At 34.8% G+C, this 26,040-nt stretch overlaps 1 protein-coding gene across 6 annotated transcripts in view; it reads right to left on the bottom strand.

The window, feature by feature from the left end:
* The window catches only part of smtnb (smoothelin b), an 82,443-nt gene that overhangs the window by 36,487 nt on the left and 19,916 nt on the right, over positions 1-26,040 (bottom strand). For 5 of the 6 annotated variants that reach the window (XM_039662123.2, XM_039662121.2, XM_039662124.2 and 2 more), the window contains exons 6-9: positions 18,056-18,125; positions 11,704-12,131; positions 9,836-9,890; positions 4,919-5,431 (exon numbers count right to left, since the gene is read on the bottom strand). In XM_039662123.2, the coding sequence (XP_039518057.2) occupies positions 4,919-5,431; positions 9,836-9,890; positions 11,704-12,131; positions 18,056-18,125 (1,066 nt within the window). Of the gene's footprint in view, positions 1-4,918; positions 5,432-9,835; positions 9,891-11,703; positions 12,132-18,055; positions 18,126-21,882; positions 21,928-26,040 lie in introns of those variants that run through there. The other variant, XM_039662125.2, reaches the window with a different exon arrangement.

Raw genomic sequence — 26,040 nt, 5'->3', positions numbered from 1 at the left:
TTGAATGCAATTAATCGCGAATAATTGTGATTAATCGTTGCATATTAGAGTGATTTCTGAAGGATCATGTGACACTGAAGACTGGAGTAATCAAATAAACACAGCTTTTAGTTATTTATTTCTAAAACATTTTATAAACAATGGTCTCAAACCCAAACTTTTGAATGTGTGTTTGTACAATACGCATGTTCAAAAAGTCTCAGTGTTGTTGTTTTTTTCCATCAGAACTTGATACTGTTCATTGAAACCGTCATGTTTTAACCCAAGAGGTCTGTTTTTCGTCAATAAATTCCCAATAAAAACCGCTGATGAAAATAAACACCGCTGATGAAATCAAAGAGTGGACATTGTTCTTAAATAAAGCTGTCTGCTCGGTTTACGGTGTCTTCCATTAGTTAGCGAAAGATTACACAATATGCGGTTCAGTGAGGAGATGACGGTAAACACTCTTTTACTGCAGGTCTATAGCATTAAACATCCTGAGGCTTTCAAGTACATTTGCACGGCCTGCGAGACCTTTCAGAGGCAAGGATGAGCAAAGCACTTCCAAAAAAGGAAGATCTGACAGAGCTGTCGCACTATGACAAATAAGGTCTGTTGATGATACTGAGAAGAGACAGACAGACAGAGATATGATAAAATGAGAAGAAAAGTGATTGTGTTTATGCATCAGGCAGGAGAAAGAGGGTGAACTGCAACATGAATTATGATTATATGAAAGGGGTCCTTAGGCACACATATAACGGGTTATTTTATATCATTGTGATGGTATATATGGAATATCTATGGTGTAACAGTCCAAGATATAGCTGGATCCAGCAAGCATACAAAATAATCATGTGGTAATATCAACTTTTGGATAATCCAGTGAATTAGATGCTTTACAAATTAATGTATTTAAATCTCTTTAGATTGTTTCCCCTTTTTATTTTCATGCAAATTTGCTAAATCATGATTTGTTAGAAATATCATTTGTATCATATTTTGTAAAGTCTGAAAACAGCTTCACATTATGCAGTTCAAGTTAAAAACTCAAAACAGTGAAATTAATATTGCACACATGGCCCACTTTCAGTGCATAAAGAGATGAAGAGTTCAGATGCAAAAGCCATTTGAAATTTTCTTCTAGAATGATCATTTTTATCAAGCTTGTATATTTAAGTTCAGTGATTTCACTTAAATGGCTTATTTAAGTGAAATTACTGAACTTAAATATACAAGTTTGATAAAAATCATCATTAAAGAAGAAAATTTCAAATGGCATTTAGAGGCTTTTGCATCTGAACTCTTCAGATCCACTTCAATCCATGTGAAAATAAAGACAAATCCAGTTCATGGTAACACTTCAGCAGTTCTCAACAGGACCATTATGATTAGCAATACGACTAAATTACTTATTTTAACTCTCTAGTAGCAATATGCTAATCGACACATCACAAGAGATTACACAATAACCAATAGGGTTCAAAACTTTCTTAGGACTAGCTTTATTTTGAATATTTGACATTTTTTTGTATGTCTGAAACGATCTGCTTTAGTACGCGCAGCAGTTTGAAAACACTGATCTAAAGATACAAGTCAAGGTATAGTTTTCCACTTAAGAGATTGACATTACCCATTTACATTATGAATGCAAGTTTAGTTTTTCATCCTGCTCAGTACACTGCAAAGTTTCTGGATTGACAATTGTATTTAAAATGCACGATTGAATTGGAAACTGTGATGATTGGCAGTGACAATCAATGGACGAGACAAAAATGGGACATTTAGGGATACTTCAGGATTTAGCATTAAGCTTTGTATTAGTAGGAAACCTGTAGTATTTTCGAATTACAGTGCTTTCCACCCTCATATTCCCCTTGAGACGAGAGATATGTATTCTTGAAAAAATCCTCCGATGACGCAAAAATCGTCATTTTGCATCAAAAAGACAGTCAGTAGTCGGGTCTGTCCCGCATGTCCTCAACTCACAGAATGAACACATAGTGTCGGCCATCTTTGTTTGGAAGCTAAGCTAGCAGGCTGAGTAGTCGGGGTTACCGTCCTCTTTTTCCCGGACATGTCCGGCCGTCGATGTCCGGGATTCAGCTTTTGCTTTCTGCCGTCGCCATTCATTGTTTACATGCACAGCTTTTGTTTCAATCTAACTGAATTCGTTCCGATTGGTGAATCTGAATGTAGTGTTTACATGAACGCTAAACAAGTGATCGGTTGATGTGCGTTTTAACATTGCTAAGAAAATTCGCTCATCAGTGATCACGCGCCGTTCTCCCGCGGCCCTCACTCGTCCCGCTCGCCACAGTAAACATGATGAACGGCGACTGTAGAACGCAAACGCCGAATCCCGGACATTTCGGCCGATCTGGAAACACATTTTCGGGCAGACTCATCACGGAGACTCACTAGTAGCCTAGACTTGTTGCTTAACTACTGCGCTCTGTTACCGGTAGGCGTGGCCTCCTAGGGCAGTGCATTCTGGGAGTTGTTGTCTTTCATCCACATCAGCCAAAAATACATTTTCTGGCTTTTCTCAGTCGAGAAAGCTCCAAATTCAAACATAATTTCATATTTTTTCTAAGTTCTACATAAATGACCCTTTCCAGAGGTGAAGTCTCCCTGTAATTCAAACGTTTTTCGATCTGGTACCAAAACTGGTACAGAGAGCCGTAAAATGGCATTACTGGCATTGGTAGAGACTACTGAAATGTTGGTACTGTGACAACCCTGTAAGATTCATTATGACATATTCGGCACTGCTGATTTCAGAACCTAACTCCTAAATTGACTGCTAAAGGAAATTTAAGTCACTGCTACAAGAAAAGTTAGAGTTAAGCCACCTAAACAAGAATTTGAGGGGACAAATCATGGTGGGTCTAAATATTTTGTGAGAGGTGCCATTTCAATGAGAGAATGTATATGATTGAATATGATAGTACACCTTTAAATTCAATTAAAGTATACATTTATGTATTATTAAAAAGTTTGTATGCAAGATTGTTTTGAAAATAAGTATTTTCTGCTCATCAAGGCTGCATTTATTTGATCACAAATAGAGCACAAACGGTAATATTGTGAAATATTTTACAATTTAAAAGAACTGTTTTCTAATTGAATGTAATTTATTCCTGTGATCAAAGCTGAGTTTTCAGCATCATTACTCCAGTCTTCAGTGTCACATGATGATCCTTCAGAAATCACTCTAATATGATGTGCAGGTCAAGAAACATTTCTGATTATTATCAATGTTGAAAACAGTTGTGCTGCTTCATATTTTTGTGGAAAACGTAACTTTTTATTCTTTGATTAATATAAAGTTCAAACGAACAGATTTATTTTGAATTTAATGCATCCTTGCTTAAAACAAATTCTTCAAATATTATTCAAAAAAATGTTTTGAACAGTAGTGCATATTTTTTCAATTAGATGTACTTTTACAGATTTACCCATCGGGTTGGGGATATTTATAAAATTAAGATTTCAATTCTGCTTATCAATTCCTGTGTGCACATTTTAATGTGATTTTAAAGCTTTCATGGTCAAGAAGATGGTCAACAAGAACACTCGCAGTGTTTTTTGTGCAGGGCACATCCAGCATGCACACAGAAAGCAGCTTCTCATGCGCCCGAAAATACTGAGTTTTCTGTCTGAACGTAAGCAGTTGAGAAAAAAAAAATCTATACAGTGTTATTTTACATTTCATTAAAATTTCTGAACTTAATTCAGTTGTATTTATTGGTGCTAATTTGTTCTGATTGTATTACTGACTGTATACTTGTCTATAATAGTGTTTGAAATTGATATTAGTAAGCAGTGGTGGAATGTAACGAAGTACAAATACTTCGTTACTTTACTTAAGTATATTTTTCACGTATCTTTACTTTACTTAAGTAGAATAAATAGTGTATACTTTTTACTTTTACTTCGTTACATTAATCAGCAATTATTATACTTTTTACTCCACTACATTTCTACAACTTCTGTTATATTTTCATTACATTTTCTGATCAGTTTTTCGCCTGCCCGTCCGTTCGTTGCACGTTTGTCTCACCAGTGACGTTTGGTTGCCATAGATACATCAACTAAATGCGTCTCGCACGCAGTGTGTTTATCGTGCAATTTATACGCCAAAATGTGTTTTTACGTGCATAGGAAACACACCCTGTGTGATATACGTTTGGTTAGGATTATGGCAAGCCAAGAGGTTCAGAATTACACCATTAATTAATTGTGTTTACTGCCAAACATAGTTATTAACATAAGGATAAGCATGGTTTATTGCCTAATTGCAAGCTTGTTTCAGCTTTTCCCATCATTATTGAACATCATTATAGGAGTATTAGGTTGAATGAGTTAGAATTAAATGTTTTATTAATCATTAGAAAATAGTCATTAAGAGAATCAATCAATTGTTATGCAAGTACTTTTACTTTTAATACTTAAAGTACATTTAAAATCAGGTACTTTTTACTTAAGTATGGTTGTCATTGTGTTACTTCTACTTTTACTAAAGTAAATATTTATCTGGTTATTTGTACTTTTACTTAAGTACTGAGATTCAGTACTTCCTCCACCACTGTTAGTAAGTCTAGTTTAGAAGTTAGTTATTTTATTTTCATGGTATAACAGAATGTTTCGCAAAAAGACAGAATGAATAAGTTTGATATCTTTACCATATTGGAATCAAAATTGGACATCGATAAGCAGAATTAATTGGAATTGCTAAATTTCAAACGACACCTAACCAAATTTACCCATTTTGAAGTTGTTGTTTTTTTTTGTTTTTTTTTTTTACCAAAGTGAGATATATTCAAATCAATGTATAATTACTATTTTTTTAGTTTATTCAAATCCGTCAATTCACCCACTATTGTTTTGGACCCCAAAACTCATAATTGTGCTTTACGAATCATTTGCTTACCTGTTTTCTTTGGAGCAGCAGATGTGATGATTCGAGGAGGCATGTTTCCAGCTGTAGAGGACGATGACAATGAAGAATGTGAAGTTGGGTTTCGGCCATCTTTGATCTCAATGCTGAGGAAGGTCTTCATGTTGGACTCGGGTTCACCCCAGGTATCGTGGATCCCTGAAGACGCTTCTCCCTCAGGAGTCTGCAATTCTTTTGAACCGCCACACGCACGCCTGACATTTTCAGTGCGACCCTGTGAGCCGCCCACTGCGGCGTGTGATTGGTTGGAGGAAAGCTTGGGCTGGGCTAGCATATTCTCAGAGGCATTCCTCCCATTCTCCGGGATGGAGGAAGAGCAGGACAGCGTGTCCCGGGATCTCTCTGCAGACACTGTGTTTGTAGTGTGAGAGGAACTGTGGCCACTTCTAGGTATATTCGTAACAGGTTCTGCAAACTTGCGCATTCGGTCACGAACAGAGTTTGCACGAATGAAGGGACCCGAGTATGAGGCTTTGTTTTTAAAATCTGGAAAGAAAGAACAAAAATTAGGTCCAACAACTATGTACTAAAAATTAATAATTTGATAAAATGTACTTATTGTGTACAAGCATGTTTTTGTATTTAGAAAATACGTGCATGTAGTTCCCTTCAGGTGATGATACACAGGGCATGCGACCGATCTAAATTATCCTGATATAAATGTATAGTCCAAATGTATAGTCATTATCATCAGCTTAACCTTAACCAACCCATACCACCATATATGTCCCTAACCGTATCCCACCTCAATAGCATTGCAAGTGTTTCGCAATACAACATCAACATAGTAAGTACACGGAAACTAAGAATTCATTGTTTGGTCACACCTTAGATTAGGGTCCAATCCTCACTATTAACTGTTTATTATGAGCTAGTAAGGTAGCCGTTAAGTTTAGGTATTCAGGGATGTAGATTAGGGTCATGCAGAATCATATATCTAAATTAAAGATTTTTAAAGTTTTTAAAATCTGAAAAGGTTTTCCAAGAAGTTGACAGCAAGAGCTACAACATTTAACCCTAAAACCGTATTCTGGACAAATGTGGGCAAAATAGTAGATTTATTTTTAAAAAATACTTCCCTCGATCTGAGCGGTACAAGACTTGGCTACTTTTCCTAAATTTGCCTCCTGAACACACAATTTCAAAAAAAAAAAAAGTATTTTTGAGTCTTTAAGACTCAGTTCTACAATGTTAAGTGGGTGAAAAAAAAAACTCCTTAATCTTGTATTTGGGTCAAAAATGGGCACCCATAGAAATGAATGGGAAAAACTGTAATTTAGAGCATTCTAATATAAGCCAAAATAAGACACCAGGTGACAGCAAAGTCACTTCATCTTTAGGTTTTAGCTCTAAGAACTTATTGGAATGATATTTTAATGTAGTTAAAAAATAAAACATAAAAATAAGCATAATTTACATAGAAAATATGGTACTTTTTGAAGTAAATAAATTCAAAAATACCCCCAAAATAAAAAAAAACACCATAAATGGATAAACAAAACTTTATCGAAGACAGTGATATAACATTTATAATAAATACAAATTAGGATCACACCTGAGTCCACAATTACAGGATTAAGGGCTATAAAGTGAATACGGTTTGAGGGCCACATGGATAACAGATCTCAGATCATTTGAATTTGATGAGAAATGTAAATTTTTAAATCTTTGACGCCTGATTGTAGACGTTGGCTTCATGGCAAATATGATCAGACCTCCTTGAGAACTCTACTGAAACTCTAGAGGAGCCACATGTGACAATGCGTTTTTTCCCTTGGCAGAAGCCAGGAAGGAAGTGAGACAATAAAAGGGCTAGTTCAACTAAAAATGTAAATTCTGTCATCAATTACTCCAGCCTTTCGTTCTTCTTCGAAACAAAATGAAGATATTTTTAATGTAAACATGCAACTAAAACTTGACGTTTTAAAAAGTATTTACTTTTCAAAAAGTAATATATATATATATACATATACATATACATATACACATATACATATATATATATATATATATATATAAACACACACTACCGGTCAAAAGGCTGCAATTATTTGATTAAAAAAAACAGTAATATTGTGAAATATTATAACAATTTAAAACAGCGGTTTTCTATGTGAATATGTAGTGAAGTGTAATTTATTCCTGTCATCAAAGCTGAATTTACAGCATCATTACTCCAGTCTTCAGTGTCACATGATACAGAAATCACTCTAATATGAAGCTCAAGAAACATTTATGATTATTATCCATGTTGAAAACAGTTTTTTACATTTTTATTTCAGGATTCTTTGATGAATAGAAAGTTCAAAAGAACAGAATTGATCTGAAATGGAAAGCTTTTGTAACATTAATCACTACCATTCAAAAATTTGGGGTCAGTAAGAATTTATTTTTTATTTTTGGGGGAAAGAATTAAAGAAAATACTTTTATTCATCAAGGATGAGTTAAATTGATCAAAAGTTACAGCAAAGACATTTATAATGTTAGAAAAGATTATATTTTAAATAAATGCTGTTCTTTTAAACTTTCTATTCATCATAGAATTTGGGGGAAAAAAATGGTACACGACTGTTTTCAACATTGAAAATAATAATTTATGTTTTTTGAGCATAAAATCAGCATATTAGAATGATTTCTCAAGGATCATGTGACACTGAAACTGATGTGTAATCAGCAACAGTAATGATGTTGAAAATTCAGCTTTCAAATTACATTTTAAAATATATTAAAATAGAAAACTGTCATTTTAAATAGTCAATATTACTGTTTGTCATTTTTCATCAAATAAAGCAGCCTTGGTGAGCAGAAGAGACTTCATTTAAAAACATAATATATATATATATATATATATATATATATATACTGTATATATATATAGCAGTTTAATTGAAGTCTTCAGAAGAGACATAATCGCTTAATATAATGAACAGATTTAATTTAGGCTTTTTGTCATATAAACACTGATTAACGTGCTCAAACATGCCTGACAGTACTTGACAGATTTTTCATTTTAGGTTAACCATCCCTTTAATCAGAAGTCTTCACTTGCCATCCATTTAAATTCATTGTGCCAAGAAAAAACAATTGTGATTCTAAGGTTATTAATGTCATCTCATTTGGGATTGTTCATCCCCTCGGGTCATGCAGGATGTTTTGCTTTCTTCAGAAGGGGGGAGGAGACAGGAAAGTCTGATTAAAGCATTACACCGGACCGGGCCCCTAAGACTGAGAGTGTGCTATTGGCCCTATTAGGTCATAAGGAAGAGTAAAGATCTTGGGATACGGGCCACTGACTGTGAGAGGATGACATCTCAATACTTTAAACAAAAGCAGAAGGACATCAACTTGTTGCTGGGCAACTATACTGCCAGGTACAAGGATCAAAGTGAAAAAAATTCTTATGACTGAAATTTTTTTTCAAGTCATATTCCTTTAACTTTATTTAATAAATAGTCGAGACCAATAGAGTTTTAAGAGGAGATGTTTTAAACCGCTTTAATATTTGCCAGTTTGGGTATTTTAAAAGCTATTTTAATATGGGTGTAACGATATGCGATATAAAAACGAAATCACAACACTCAGATCCACAAACCTGTGTACCAGGCAGACACACCCCTTCCAACTCACAGAGTTATCCTTCCCATCCCGATCTTTAAATTACTATTACTATTATTTGAAGTTAACATTATAAAATACGTAGACCTACACCACAAAACCATGTAGTTGAAGATAAATTAAAATTGGGTAATTTCAGCGTTATGGACGTGACATTTGCAGTCAAAACTTGAAATATAAATTCTCAGAAAATGCATTTAAAACCAATTTATTGTAAATTCTGTTTATTAGGGCTGTCAAACGATTAATCGCATCCAAAATAAAAGTTTGTGTTTACATAATATATGTGGGGGCACTGTGTATAATTATTTTATATATATAAATACACACACATGCATATACATTTAAGAAAAAAATATTATTTATATATAAAATATTTAGATTTTTATATAATATATAAATCTATATACAGGATATACATGAAAATATTTCTTAAATATATACATGCTTTTTATGTGTGTGTGTGTGTGTGTGTGTGTATTTATATATATAAAATAATTATACACAGTGCACCCATATATTGTAAACACAAACTTTTATTTTGGATGCGATTAATCACGATTAATCGTTTGACAGCCCTACTGTTTATACATCAATACTCCCTTAATAAAGGAGTCCAGACATTAGATAAATAAAAGTCAACACATGCATGTTATATTTAATATGAGGGAAATACACATGCGTTACGGACGTGACACAAAACATCTTTAAGTTTTATGCAAAATATAGTTTTAGTACGCTACCTAATTCTGTGAATTACACAGCACAAACCAAAAGTAATAGGCCTACTACTGAATGAAGAAGGGTTTGTTTCTCCCCAGAACATAAAATATTCATTTTATTTTATTTTTCGTGTTCGCATTTATGAGAAAAAAAAACATGTTACGGACGTGACAGTTCTCTGGAAGCGGCACTAAAACTTTCACAGAGACCTCAAACAGAAAGCACAAAGCCTTTCTGTAAAGTGAATTTCACTTTATATTAATTGTATCTTAATTTTAATCAATGTTTCCATCAACCAATTACCTGGATTTAATAAATAAGTAGTAAATATACGCTAGCAGAGATAAATCACGACACGGAGGCACCGGCGTGTGAACTGGAGCTCGTCTCATAAATGAACCGAAACTCAGCGTAAGTTGGATTTGAATAGAAAAAGTGTAATTATAAATAATAAAAGTAATTACGAACTTATTTTAAGACACAGGCTAAATCTATAAGTAGGTAACCTTCAGCTGCAGTGTGTTTTTATGAGGGCATGAAGACCTGCTCACCTGTATCCTTCCCGTTAGAAAGAGAAGTCAAGAGATCGTCTCGACCTGATGTAACCTGAAAGAAAATTCATTCAAAATCAACTTTGTGGCGTAACATGAAACTTGGCACATTATATACTCAAAAAAAATGATTTTAGCTCTTTGTTCAATTTCATTCATTAAAATGAGCATATACGACACAATCCTTCATAGAAATGATTCCAGTTTAATTTCATTAAATGTAATCAATGTAATCTTTTAAAAATTTGGTTTACCAATTTTTTTTTAATTGAGTCTACATGAATATTTTTCATTTGGATGTCACTCAAAAAATTAATTTTGGCCTCTAGTTAAAATAATTAATTAAAATAAGCAAAAGTAACATGATTGTTAAATATTGTCACACCTTAATTTAATTGTGTTCAATCAACCTAATTCATTTGTGTGAAATCTACATGAATCATTATTGTTGACATCTAACTGGGCAGTGGATCTGTAGTTCCCAGCATGCTTTGCAAGGGACTTTATGGAAAAAATGTTATTTTATGTGTTTTTTAGTAAACGTAAAGATGTTGTTTGTTAATGTTAGTGTTTTATGTTAGAAACTTAGAGTACTTTCTGTAATGTTTTTGAATTTGGTGACTGCAAGTGTTTAGGTCAGTATTGTGTTCAGACTCAATATTATACTATACACCTCAGGCTGTGGTAAACCTCACTCGCAGTCCTGCACAAGTATGTAAAAAATGGAGTAATGTCAATTGAACACTAGAAGTGTCTATCATTAGAAGTGACCGTCAAAATAACTAAAAAGTTATAATGTTGGTGAATTTAGGCAGGACAAAAACTAAATCTAGTTAACCTGACAAAACTTTATGTAGTAGGAATGACTAAATTAATTTAAATTCATCCAACAAGATTACAACAAATTATTTCAAACTAATTTGAATTTGTTGGAAAAATGTAATTCAATTTCGTGGAAAACCTTTCCTTAATTTAATTAAGTTGGTTCAACAGATTATTTTTTGGAGTGTAAAACGAAAATAAGCAGTAAAAACAATAGTTTTCAACATTGATTAAAATCAATAAAAGTATCAAGCAGCAAATGTCAAAAAGGATCATGTGATGCTGAAGACACAGGAACACATTACATTTCTCTATATGTTCAAAAAGAAAACTGTAATACTTTTTCACAATATTACTGTTTTGCTGTATTTTTAATCAAATAAATGAGCAAAAGAGACTTCTTTTTTACTATCCCAAACAGTTGATTGCATGAAGCATATTACTTGGTAGAATCCGTAATCTGGTCTCTAGATATGGCTCATATCAATGCAAGTATGAGAATTTTTTTTGCTTGTTTTATTAAATTGTAATAGCACAACACACTCTATAAACAAGCAACAGAATACGAGGTAATGTGTCTGTTGCACATGAATGCTAAAACTCCAGTAACCCTAAAAGTGAGCAATAGTAATAGTGATGGTTAGTGATTCTCAATCACATCTGAAATTGAATGTGATGACACTGTTATGAGCAAGTGCTAGATGGATTACACTAACTGGACACTACTGTAAAAAAAATGATTCTTCAGACTTAAGTTGGGTAACACTATTTCAGTTTTTCTACTTTAAAATGTCATGTTTAATCCAATGGGTTACTTGCCTTACTTACTAGGATTTGGTTCAGGGTTAGTTGCATGTAATTATGCATCATTTATAGTTACTATTACTATAGTAACATATAACATACGTAACAAGGACACTAAAATAAAGTGTTACCCAATATTTTTTTCACCGTACAGAAGATAAAACTCAAACAGAGACAAATAGTACCTCCTGGTGGAACAAACAGGGCAAGAGTTCCCATCAGACACTTTCACTTCTACTCACCTTCTGTGCCGCGACTTCTTCAGGTCTTTTACTGCTTGTGTTCACAGTGAATTCTTGTGAACTTGTTGTCGTCTCCACGCCATTGTCAAGATTCTTCAGCTCTCGATTCAACCGAGGAGCCTCTGAAATCACGCCAGACGAAGACGCACTCGCTCTCACTTCTTCTGGCCGTGATGTTCGGCTCCTCAGACGATCTTCGGCAGAAGACAGGGATTCATGACTGCGATCCGAAGCGCTGGAGTTCAGTCTCGTTCTCTGATGAGAGCTGTGGCTGTCACTCGACTCTCCGGAGTCGCAGCGCTCCCGGTATGAAGGACTGACTTCTGATGAGGGCGAGCCATGTTCACATTGAATCCGTTGGGTCAAAGGGCAAGAGACTTTCTCTCTGACCAAAGGATCTAGTACTAAAACCATGTCGGGGTTCGAGCCTACAGCAGAAGAGACAGATGCATAAACAGGAGCAGTTTAAGTGGACTAAAAAGAGAAAGTCATGTATGCTTTGTAAACACTGGGTCGGTATTTCCGCCTATGTCACGCGTGACCTTTCAACGTGATTATATAATGCGTGAAGTCGTGGATGAGTGTTTTTGGTTAAAAATTATAGACTTTTTTCTTTTTAGAAAATGAGTTTGTCTAGATGATCCCCTTATTCCTCGGCTGGGATCGTGTCGAGACCTTGAAGCTGCACTGAAACTGACATTTGACTGACCGTTGGACCCCATTGAAGTCCATTATGTGGAGAAACATCATGTACAGTTTTCATTAAAAACCTTAATTTCTTTTCGATTTTCCTTTTAATCTTTTTTTCTTTTCGATTAAGGTTTTTAATGAAAACATTCCAGGATTTTTCTCTATAGTGACTTCAATGGGGTCCAACGGTTCAAGGTCCAAATTAGAGTTTTAGTGGCAAATGAACAAATCTTTTTTCGAGTCATTTTGTTCATTTCGTTCGTTGAATGAGCCAACTCGAAATATTCGAGTCATTTGAATGTTATTCATTGTCTGGTGTCGTTTAAAGCCCTTAGAAGCTGCAATGGAACTCTCATTTGGACCTTGAACCGTTTGGTTCCCATTTAAGTCCATTGTGTGGAGAAAAACCCTGTACAGTTTTCATTAAAAACCTTAATTTCTTTTCGACTTTCCTTTTAATATTTTTTTGCTTTTCGATTAAGGTTTTTAATGAAAACATTCCAGGATTTTTCTCTATAGTGACTTCAATGGGGTCCAATGGTTCAAGGTCCAAATGAGAGTTTTAGTGGCAAATGAACAAATCTTTTTTCGAGTCATTTCGTTTGTTGAATGAGCCAACTCGAAATATTCGAGTCGTTTGAATATTATTCATCGTCTGGTGTCATTTAAAGCCCTTTGAAGCTGCAATGACACTCTCATTTGGACCTTGAACCGTTTGGTTCCCATTGAAGTCCATTGTGTGGAGAAAAATCCTGTACAGTTTTCATTAAAAACCTTAATTTCTTTTCGACTTTCCTTTTAATATTTTTTTCTTTCCGATTAAGGTTTTTAATGAAAACATTCCAGGATTTTTCTCTATAGTGACTTCAATGGGGTCCAATGGTTCAAGGTCCAAATGAGAGTTTTGGTGGCAAATGAACAAATCTTTTTTCGAGTCATTTCGTTCGTTGAATGAGCCAACTCGAAATATTCGAGTCGTTTGAATATTATTCATCGTCTGGTGTCGTTTAAAGCCATTTGAAGCTGCAATGAAACTCTCATTTGGACCTTGAACCGTTTGGTTCCCATTGAAGTCCATTGTGTGGAGAAATATCCTGTACAGTTTTCATTAAAAACCTTAATTTCTTCTCGACTTTTCTTTTAATATTTTTTTCTTTTCGATTAAGGTTTTTAATGAAAACATTACAGGATTTTTCTCTATATAGTGATTTCAAAGGGGTCCAACGGTTCAAGGTCCAAATTAGAGTTTTAGTGGCAACTGAACAAATAATTTTTCGAGTCATTTTGTTCATTTCATTCGTTGAATGAGCCAACTCGAAATATTCGAGTCATTTGAATATTATTCATCGTCTGGTGTCGTTTAAAGCCCTTTGAAGCTGCAATGAAACTCTCATTTGGACCTTGAACCGTTTGGACCCCATTGAAGTCCATTATGTGGAGAAAAATCCTGGAATGTTTTCATCACAAAACTGAATTTCTTTTCGACTGAAGAAAGAAAAACATGGACATCTTGAATGACACGGGGGTGAGTAAATTATCAGCAAAAGTTTTCATTAAAAGTGAACCACTCCTTTAAAACAAAAACAAAAAAAGAGGATCAATATTGCTAAATATTTTAGCTTAAGTTTTTAATTATTGCGCTTCTAACGCTAATCGTTCCGCCTAACTGACGCAAACCTAGATTCGCTTGCTGTCAGGATAATCTCTTATTGGGAAAAGTAAATACATGTTAATTTCTAACATTTACAGGCAAGTATACAACCGTAAGATGTACAGTAAGTTGTGCATTGAGAAAAACGTGTCACAAAATGTAAACATTTCTTGTTAGTTTTTAAAAAATATGCAGGAATGGAATCAGGAATGCAACGATCAGATATCATTGTAGACTCGTGGGCATTACATGCATACTGAATGTATGAATACTGCATACTTTCAGGTGTACATTAGCACGTATACTAGTTCACTCCTCTATATTCTCCACATATAAGCAAATATATGCAGCCAGGCACAGACAAAACGAACAGAACGAAACCAAAGGAATGCCAGATGGTTATTGTAATGAGCTGTGCATGCTGGGTGGAGATAGGACATTTCCTTTCACATTTCCTGAGTATATGCACACTCAGGGCAAAGGCTGTTTGGGGGAACAAGGACGGAGACATCCAGACAGAGAATACATGGTGTGCACAGGAAGTGACATAAGCGTCAAACCTTATCAGCTTAATATTTGACAACTTCGCATGTAGCAGCTCAAATTTGGAGATATAACTAAAATGGGCTACTTTATACAATCATAATGGTCTTAAATGATCCTCTATTAAATAAATTGTTCACTATTAAAAAAAAACGTTTGCTGATCATTTACTCACCCCCATGTCATCCAAGATGTCCATGTCTTTCTTTCTTCAGTCGAAAAGAAATTATGTTTTTGGATGAAAACATTCCATATAATGGACTTCAATGGGGTCCAAACGGTTCAAGGTCCAAATGAGAGTTTCAGTGCAAAATGTACGTTGTATTCGTTCATTTTGATGAACGAGTTCTAACAGGAGAGTCACGAACGCGCATTACAAAACAGAGCAAGACGAACATTTGTGCTTATAAAACTTTATTTTTTAAATTTATTTTTAAAATGAGCGATCGTTTCACTAGATAAGACCCTTATTCATCGTCTGGTGTCGTTTCAAGCCCTTTGAAGCTGCACTGAAACTTTCATTTCGACCTTGAACCGTTTGGACCCCATTGAAGTCCATTATATGGAGAAAATCATGGAATGTTTTCATCAAAAACCTACATTTCTGAAATTTATGTAAATGTAAATCGTCAGCAAAAGTTCTTTTTTAAAGTAAGGTATTCCTCCAGGTTCTGGAAGCATGTTTGACGTATGTTTGTATGTTATTCTTTTACTTTGTGATATGGACCTAAGGGTCTGGAATAAATAATTAATAATAATAATAATAATAATAATAATAATAGAAAACCTGTCATTTTTCTTTCATTAAACCCGTGCAGCTGTTATCGAAAGTTTCCAAATCTAAACCAGAGACACGAGACATTTTTATACCGTGACAAAAGCGAAGACTGTCTGCGACATGTCAAAATGCTGATCTGACTGATAACACTTGAGAGATTCACATCCACACGTCAGCCACACACTCCAGCTGTAATGAGAGAGGGCTAATGCTCTTTTAAGGTAACAGCGTTTCTGTGCAGATCCCTGTAATTTGTAGGAAAGCAGTCTTGCCGACATCCTGATACTTTTCACATCTGGTCAGGAAGTATCGTTCTGTTTCCACCATTCTCAGATCTCAGAAGGAGCATGCTGCTTTTCAACTGCTTAGTCTACGTCTTGTGTTATTTTCATGGCTTACAGAGTCAGATATACTCCTTTAAAGGGCCTTTTCAAAGAACGTTTTCTTATTTGAAAGATTTATGATCGTCATGAATGTCAAATGGTACGTTTACCAATAAAAAAAATTTGAAGTGAAAGAAGTGATAGCTTCCGACTTCAACTATATATATGGCACACAAACAAACGTTAATAGCATTCAGAAACTCCCTCTTCACTAAATTAAGAGTAAGTGAATATAAATGACACATCTTAGATGAGTAACTGTGAGGTCTTGAGGCTCTGGTCCAGTCAAGGGCTTAATTTGATTACCATCTTGTCTGCTTTGTTTACCACAAGTGATGTGGCAGGCGATGAAGTTCAGAGATCCAAAACCCCAGACGCATTCTTCAGCTTCGGCACAAAGAGCGGCTCTCCACACTCTCAGACAAATGCTAGGCTATAAAATAGTGCGTGTCAAACCCAACAAAGTCCCTCAATCATCTCTTTGGATAAACAGATCTGTTTCAGCTGGTGTGGAAAACAGGTATTACACGTGCACGGCATCTTTTGTTGAAAGAATAGCTCACATAAAAATTCAATCAACTCCAAAAATGACTAGTTCATCGACAAGCATTAGATTATTAAATTAACTATACATATTAAGTCTTTTCATGGAAATTGTATATGCTCAAACCCAAAAAGGATTTGTATGGAAGTCAAAATTATGAAATATTTTTTTATCCCATAAGTGTGATTTCCAGTAGTATCTCAATTTTGATAATTTTGACTTTACACTTTTGTTTTATCACATAATTATGGAAAAATGTCACAATTTTTGACTTTGTTATAATATGACTCAATTTCAACTTCTCAATTATGACTTTCATTTTGACCTTTTTTCTCATAATTACGACTTTCATCATTGACATTTGATCAAATTTTCAACTTTTCATAACTATGATTTAGTTTAGACTTATTTCTCATGAGAGTACTTCATAATTATGATTGGCATAAGTCTCAATTTCGACTTTTGCTTTGAATATCTTAATTATGATTACATTTTCATAATTATGATTTTACATCATTTTTTATCTCATAAACTGATCATTTTCTCACCCCCATGTCATCCAAGATGTCCACGTCTTTCTTTCTTCAGTCGAAAAGAAATTATGGTTTTTGATGAAAACATTCCATGATTTTCTCCATATAATGGACTTCAATGGGGTCCAAACGGTTCAAGGTCCAAATGAGAGTTTCAGTGCAGCTTCAAAGGGCTTTAAACGACACCAGACGATGAATAAGGGTCTTATCAAGCGAAACGATCGGCCATTTAAAAAATGACTCGAAAAAAGATTCGTTCATTTTGATGAACGAGTTTGAACGGGAGAGTCACGAACGCGCATCACAGAACAGAGCAAGGCGAGCATTTGAGCTTATAAAACTTAAACTTTTTAATTTATTTTTTTAAATGAGCGATCATTTCGCTAGATAAGACCCTTATTCATCGTCTGGTGTCGTTTAAATCCATTTGAAGCTGCACTGAAACTCTCGTTTGCACCTTGAACCGTTTGGACCCCATTGAAGTCCATTATATGGAGAAAATCCTGGAATGTTTTCATCAAAAACCTTAATTTCTTTCCGACTGAAGAAAGAAAGACATGGACATCTTAGATGACATGGGGGTGAGTAAATTATCAGCAAAAGTTTTTTTAAAAGTGAACAACTCCTTTAAGAAGATTATACCAATTTAACCTACTTTTAATTAAAAGCCTGAAATACCACAGTCACTATCAGTACTATTGTCTAAGGGAAATGCCAGACGATATTCTTTTTGGATAAAGCAGCAAAAACTAAGACAGTCTACCTTTATCTGATTTCTAAATGTCATCAACTCAAAATGTGACGCAAAACGTCAAAACACTTGCAAGACAAAAGCCCGTCTCCTCCCTCAGTCTCTTCCCTGTCCTGTCCAAACCCCAAACTTCCTTTGTCTCCATCTGAAGAACAAACAGTGGCTTCTCAAAATGTCTAATTCCTGCACTCATTAAGGCCGTCTCTGCTTGGCCCTGCTCTCACCCTGGCCAAAATGACTGGGTTGAGCAGCTGAGTAAGGACCACTAACACCACAAATGTCAGGGTCACAGGAAAGGAGTTTTACTTCAACAGACAGTGTGTCTAAATATAGGGTTGACCTGGTAGGGGGGATGAAAGTGTCTTTGGCAGACATAAATGAGCTTTATATCTCTACGGGCGCTGAACAGCCATAGTTTCTATACATTTTTAGCGATATTAAACGATGATTAGGTGATTGTTTTGTGTGATTTAACTTGCCTTCTCTGTGGTTCTCAACTCTCTCTGATTGGCTGATGAGCTCTTCTGCCTTGATGTTATCCTGTCCGCCCTGCAAAATATAAACAAATTCATTTTCTAATGAAGCTCCATTCAAATGACCAAATCATACTGACTAGGACAGCGAGATAAATGTAGCCAAAACACAAAATTGCAGTTCAATAGATATTCAACCATCAGAACCGATTTGCAAGACAGAACAACTAATCGGTTAGTAAACAGCTATACAAAACAGTATATTTAATTCATAGTTTTTTCTTTAAACTCTTGAATGAATGATTCACACTCTGAAAAAAAGGTACAAAAGCTGTCACTGGGATGGTATCTCCTTTAAAAAAAAAGTTTTCATATGTACCATTTAAGTACTAATTAGGACTGTCAAACGATTAATCGCGATTAATCACATCCAAAATAAAAGTTTGTGTTTACATAATATATGTGGGTGCACTGTGTATAATTATTTTGTATATATATTTATATATAAATAAATACACACACATGCATGTAAATTTAAGAAAAAAATATTATTTATATATTAAATATTTATATTTATATTTAATATAAATTATATATAAATCTATATACAGTATATACATGAAATTATTTCTTAAATATATACAAGCATGTGTTTGTATTTATATATATAAATTAATTGTACACAATGCACCCACATATATTATGTAAACACAAACTTTTATTTTGGATGCGATTAATCACGATTAATCGTTTGACTGCCCTAGTACTAATATGTACACTTTTGGTACCAATATGTACCTTTAAGGGACTAATACACACTCTTTGAGTACAAAGGCGTAGCTTTTGAAAGGGTAACAGCTTTTGTACCTTTTTTCCTGAAAAAGTGTCCAATGACTCACTCATAAAGACTTCACTTGATTGATTACTGAATGACTCAGCGTTTTTGAACGAATCTCTTGATGATTCAATGACTCGCTCTCAGGCGTCTCAGTCTCAACTTTGCTTCAGTAAAATAATATTGTGGTTACGACTGTGTACATCCTAAAAAATTGAAATGGCAGGATGTGTTCAATATAAAATATGTAGTTAGCCTATTATAAATTGATGTAGCCCTCAAAGCGTATTCACTTTATAGCCCTTAATCCTGTAATTGTGGACTCAGGTGTGATCCTAATTTGTATTTATTATAAATGTTATATCACTGTCTTCGATAAAGTTTTGTCTATCCATTTGGGGGTATTTTTGAATTTATTTACTTCAAAAAGTACCATATTTTCTATGTAAATTATTCTTATTTTTATGTTTTATTTGTTAACTACATTAAAATATCATTCCAATAAGTTCTTAGAGCTAAAACCTAAAGATGAAGTGACTTTGCTGTCTTATTTAGAATGCTCTAAATTACAGTTTTTCCCATTCATTTCTATGGGTGCCCATTTTTGACCCAAATACAAGATTAAGGAGTTTTTGTAGAATTGAGTCAAAAAAAAAAATTGTGTGTTCAGGAGGCAAACTTAGGAAAAGTAGCCAAATCTTGTACCGCTCAGATCAAGGGAAGCATTTTTTAACAATAAATCAAAACTATTTTGCCCACATTTGTCCAGAATACGGTTTTAGGGTTAAGTAATACAACAACATGAGTTTAGTTATATCAATCAATTGGGGGCACAGGGGGGGATTCAGGGACAATAAATGAAATAAAATTCAGGACACGAAATTGATTAATTGATTTTTAACCGAATCGTGAGATGTCAAATTTTAAGCAGCTGAATTTTAGATTATATATAATAAGAATATAAATAAACACAAATAATTCTCTCAAACACATGAACCAGACTGAACCTTTAAGTCTTTGAGTTTGTAAGCAAGTTGTAAATAAGGCTGAAAGGACTAAGATGTTTATTGTTAGCCTAATGCTGTGGACTTTCAGTCTTTAGGCTTAACGGTGATTGTCTACCTCCTGTAACAGGATTAACAGTTATATGGTGCAATAAAGAGCAAACCGCAGTTAATCAGCAGCCCAATACAAACACAAATAATCAGGCATTACACGAGGTCACGTGCTGTCTTGAGAGAACGATTTAAGCCTAACATATGTAAATTAGCATTTTGTCCCACAGTAAAGCTGCCGGATTTTACTTGCAAACAGCAAAGCATCATTTTCCTCTCTGTAAAAAACACTGCTTACCCAGCACTCGCATCCATATTTCCACACTATAATTACAAGATGCTCGCCATGAATACACATGAGAAATGGCTTTTTCTGAAGTTCAGATAAAGGTTGCCGTTAAAGAGACATTTCAACCCAAAATAAAGAACTGAAAATGGCTTTTAAACACTTTGATTATAGTGCCCGAGTTGCATGAACAACTTTTATTGTACTTTTTTAGGCTCTTGAAAGCCCCAGTCCCCAAAAGTGCAATAAAAGTTGTTCATGCAAATCGATTTTTGAGTGAACACTGATTTCAAGCCTCTATGCATGTGTATGTGGTCCATCCTTTGTGAAAGTTTTATCAAAAGTTTCAGATCCACTGACACTCACGAGATCTCTGCTTCTCTCGTCTATCTCGCCACGTAAAGCTTTATATCTTCTAAATTGCCCCATTTTGAGGTAGCTGAGTGCACAAACCTCATAAGATCTAGTGTGTGTGAAGCATTTTCCATGAGCGTCTGGATAAGTCTGGTGAACCACACACACCCTTAACTCATGATGAGTGAAATACAGTAGCAGGGCCCGTCATTTTGGCTCCAACACACACACACACACACACATGGTAAAATGATGACATAAAGAGATCATAGATCACATTCACTGAATACTGCAGCTCAGTTTCCCTTTGTCGCTCTCAAACAATTAGAGGGAAATTTTTAATTTGCATTTTTAGATTTTATTGAAATATTTTAGCTCACTGTGTTACATATAATAGACCCTACAGTTCGAATATTGGGGGTCAATCCTTTTTTTGTTATTCAGCAAGGATGAATTAAGTTGAATTAATGCTGTTCTTTTAAACTTTATATTCATCCATAAATGCTGAAAAAACAAACATATCTATTTTTAACATTGATTATAATCAGAAATGTTTCTTGAGCATCAAATCATCATATTAGAGTGATTTCTGAAGGATCATGTGACACTGAAGACTGGAGTAATGATGCTGAACATTCAGCTTTGATCACTGGAATAAATTACATTTCACAATATATTCATAGAGATGAATGTTCAATGTAATAATATTTCACAACTTTAGTATTTTACTGTGTTTTTGATCAAATAAATGATCCCTTGATTAGCAGAAATCTTAACAACCCCACATGTGTGTGTGTCATGTGTATATATATATATATATATATATATATATATATATATGAAGAGTTGAAGAGAGACAAAAGCCTCTAAGTGCCATTTGAAATTTTCTTCTAGAATGATCATTTTTATCAAGCTTGTATATTTAAGTTCAGTGATTTCACTTAAATGGCAATGATAATTACCTATTAATTGTTATTTAAGTGAAATTACTGAACTTAAATATACAAGTTTGATAAAAATCATCATTCAAGAAGAACATTTCAAATGGCATTTAGAGGCTTTTGCATCTGAACTCTTCATTTATATATATATATATATATATATATACACACACACACACACACACACACACACACTTAAAATGTAGTTCATAATTAAAAAGTTATGAATACTGTGAATTAATGAAATGTAAAAATGTATGCCATTTAATCCATATTAATAAAACAATGAAGTGGAAAAGTATGGCAACAGCACAATATTTATAGTAGCACATGATAAAACCCTTCATTAAAGAGCAATTTACCTTCTTCTGGAGTTCCTGTATGAAGCTCTCAATCCACACGTGTGTACGGCACATAAAACACAGCACTCAGTCACTGAGCTCCGGCTACCGTACACACACACACACACAATCACACTGGCCACTCCCCCTTCTTCCTGACCACTCCCACTCTCTTCCTCTCCACATCCCACCCATCCTGGTTAACTCAAGTCTCTTGCCTCTCATTATATCGCAGGTCAACAGATAAACCACCACCACGAACCCCTCAGATTCAAACTTTGCACCTTCATGTGTCATAAAAATCCATCTGTCCAAATAATCATTTGTATTCAGGGAATCTATTTTTATTACAACAACTTCATTTTCAGAGCTTTATAAACTTTCTATATCTAATAATAATTTAAAAGTTCATATACTATATTTGTTCATATACATATACTATATGAAAATTGAAACTTCAGAGTCAAAATCAGCCTTCACAGCTTCCCCCACACTGCAGTCGCATGATTCCCAAAGCCAAACTTTATACACAGGAAAAGATGTCAAACTGAGATATGACAAAACGAAGCAAACAAAACATGAAAGCACAAACGCACAGGCCTCATGTCACAGAAGACTAGAATTCTGCTGATAAACATGAAGGAATAGTAATATTGTCGGGGATAAAAGGAAAACACGTTATACAAAGCAGATATGTAAATGTCAAGATTGAACAAAATGGCATTCTTCTATTCAGGATTGTTTTTGAACACATTTAATCTGTCTTTTGTGTTGCCACTGTTAAATATGAAAGATATGGCCAATTAAAAGCAATTAAATCTGCTTTTTTACTGTTATCTACAAAATATATAATATACAAAAAGTATTAAATCAAAGCTAGTTTTATAATATTATTTTAAAACTCTATTTCCTCACTTAAAGAGATGGAATTTTTGGTATGTTTTAGGTGTCCGCAGTATTTTCAATTTTGATATTTTTAGGTCAAACCGTTCTTGTCTGTCAGTCATATAATGGAGGTCTATGGTCACCACCTCAAAGAGCATGCACAGAGAAGTCCAAATTAAACATGATTTAATGACTCGTGAATGTAAGTACACATTGATGGCCTAAGACACGAAACGAGCGGTTTGTGTGAGAAAACGAACAGTATTTATATTGTTTTTACCTCTTGTAACTACGTAACACTCGTTGTTTACACAGATTTCAGAAGTGTTATTCTTCACCTGAAGATCTAAACATATTTAGATATACAGGAAATTGCAATGGAAGACAATTTTGATATATCAACAGACAAGGTTGATTTTTGCATGTGCGGACCGAAGCACCCGCGCCCTCTGATCACTTGGACGTGGCTGTGGATACAGGAAGAGGTAAAAAACGATATAAATACTGTTCGTTTTCTCACACAAACCGCTCGTTTCGCGTCTTAGGCCATCAATGTGTACTTACATTTACGAGTCATTAAATCATGTTTAATTTGGATTTCTCTGTGCATGCTCTTTGAGGTGGTGACCATAGACCTCCATTATATGACTGACAGACAAGAACGGTTTGACCTAAAAATATCAAAATATAAACTACTGTGGAAACAAAGACACCATCTTGGATGCCCTTGAGGTAAGATAAAACACACCAAAAATTAATTTCAATTGTTTATCTACGGAAGATCTACAGGGCCATTCACGTCGCATCAGATGTGTGACAAGCGAGCGCACAATAGAGAACGACGCAACGGGCTGGCTTTGTGACGCGCTCGTTTAAAAACATCTCAAGTGCACAGCAGGTCATGTGACAAGAACCAACCAATCAGCTTCACCCTTTCTCCAACAATATTATAAGCTCAGCGTAAATAAATCTAGTGGCAGAGCTTTTATGCTTTGCTAAAACTTCCTCGTAATGAATACAAGACGTGAACGCCCTCTAGAATACAGTGTATTATTAGAGCCAGACCGATATATCGGCATTTTCCAAACTATCGGTATCGTCAATTATAATGGCCGATAAATGAATATTTCAAAAATGTTATAAAAAACAGAGGAAACACACTTGAACCATGTCTTGTTGTACAACAAGAACATTGGATTTAATGGTAATTTTGATCTTGCGAACAGCATATTATTTGCACTAAGCAAATCTTTGCGTGTTGCCATTGACCTGAGCAGCAGCTGAAAGAAGATGGGTGGGAAGATTTGCATTAAATTTCAAACGTTGATGGCAAACTCATTGTTACATATCCTGTGACATGACAATAACCTGTGCCATATTACCATAGGAGGCTTTTTTCCTCATTGAAAAGCTGTTTATGAAGATATGATACCCAATAAGTGAAGATCCTTATACAGATGTGTCTTTCTTTCCACTTGGTTGCCTGTTATTTTCACTAGGCATTCAGTTGGATATGGGTAATATTACAGACAAGTATGAACTGATACACAGGTAAGCGTGCTGATGTTTACTTTAAAGTCTCGCTGAGATAATGCCTGAGAAAGAGCCATGTGAAGAGAGGATAGAGAAATGAAATAAATATGAGGAGGAGGAGGAGTGGAGAGGGACACGGGTAGATTAAGGTAAAGACAGCAGCACATTTTTAACATTCTCCACATTTCAATCGGCGGAGTGATCTTGCTGTTAGCACATTAAAGTCATTAAAGAATAAAGGTGTGCGTGTGACCAGGGAGGTTGGAATGAAAAGAAAGTGAAAGCTAAAAAAAGAAGGCACATATTTGCATATTCAGAAAAAAATGATGTGCGATGTAATGGTTTTTTTTTTGTAATAACCTAATATTGATGGAATTACGCGTTTTTTGAATGTTCATTCATTATTATCCCCATATTGTTGCGGCTCCTCTCTTCCCAGTCTGTCAGTAACGCTCGGTTTAGCTCCCGTCTCTATGAAGCCCCTCCTTCTGAAAAGCACACTGTGCTCTGATTGGTCGAGGGCTCTGAGCGTGTTTGGGAAATGTCCCGCCCCTTTCCATACACTGTTAAAGAGGTAATTAGTAACTAGTAATTAATTACTTTTTTAGAGTAACTTACCCAACACTGCTGTTCGTTTTCTCACACAAACCGCTCGTTTCGTGTCTTAGGCCATCAATGTGTACTTACATTTACGAGTCATTAAATCATGTTTAAAGGGTTAGTTCACCCAAAAATGAAAAATTAAGTCATTAATTACTCACCCCCATGCTGTACCAACCCCGTAAAAGACCTTCGTTCGTCTTCGGAACACAAATAAAGATATTTTTGATTAAATTTGAGAGCTGTATAACTACCACATTGGCTCCTAAGGGACTGCCTCTTGACGGCCCAGAAAGTCAATGAAGAAAATGTTTAAATATCCCAAGTGACTACCGTGGCTCAACTATATGTTTATCAAGCGACGCCAATACTTTTTGTGCGAAAAAACAAACAAAAATAACGACTTTATTCGACTATTTCTTTTCTTCCTTGTAGGCCAGAAACGAGATTGCCTTAGATTTCCACAACGCATGCGCGAGAATTGCGATCTGAAGTAGTGTAAAGCAGATCGCAATTCTCGCGCATGCGTCGTGGAAATCTAAGGAAATCTCGTTTCTGGCCTACAAGGAAGAAAAGAAATAGTCGAATTAAGTCGTTATTTTTGTTTGTTTTTTCGCACAAAAAGTATTGGCGTCGCTTGATAAACATATAGTTGAGCCACGGTAGTCACTTGGGATATTTAAACATTTTCTTCATTGACTTTCTGGGCCGTCAAGAGGCAGTCCTTTAGGAGCCAATGTGGTAGTTATACAGCTCTCAAATTTAATCAAAAATATCTTTATTTGTGTTCCGAAGACGAACGAAGGTCTTACGGGGTTGGTACAGCATGGGGGTGAGTAATTAATGACTTAATTTTCATTTTTGGGTGAACTAACCCTTTAATTTAGACTTCTCTGTGCATGCTCTTTGAGGTGGTGACCATAGACCTCCATTATATGAGTGACAGACAAGAACGGTTTGACCTAAAAATATCAAAATTGAAAATACTGTGGAAACAAAGACACCTACATCTTGGATGCCCTTGAGGTAAGATAAAACATACCAAAAATTAATTTCAAAGTAAAAAAAATCCCTTTAACTTTAACTTAACAACTTAAATTTTCATTTTACTATTAAATGACTTTAGAATTCTTGGAATATAGTGTGAAAACTTTACAGTGT

Source organism: Pimephales promelas, chromosome 4 (assembly GCF_988280905.1).
Source record: "Pimephales promelas chromosome 4, fPimPro1.hap1.1, whole genome shotgun sequence".
NCBI lineage: Eukaryota > Metazoa > Chordata > Actinopteri > Cypriniformes > Leuciscidae > Pimephales > Pimephales promelas.
Note: the sequence above shows the minus strand (reverse complement) of the source record. Positions and strands in the feature narration are given on the sequence as shown.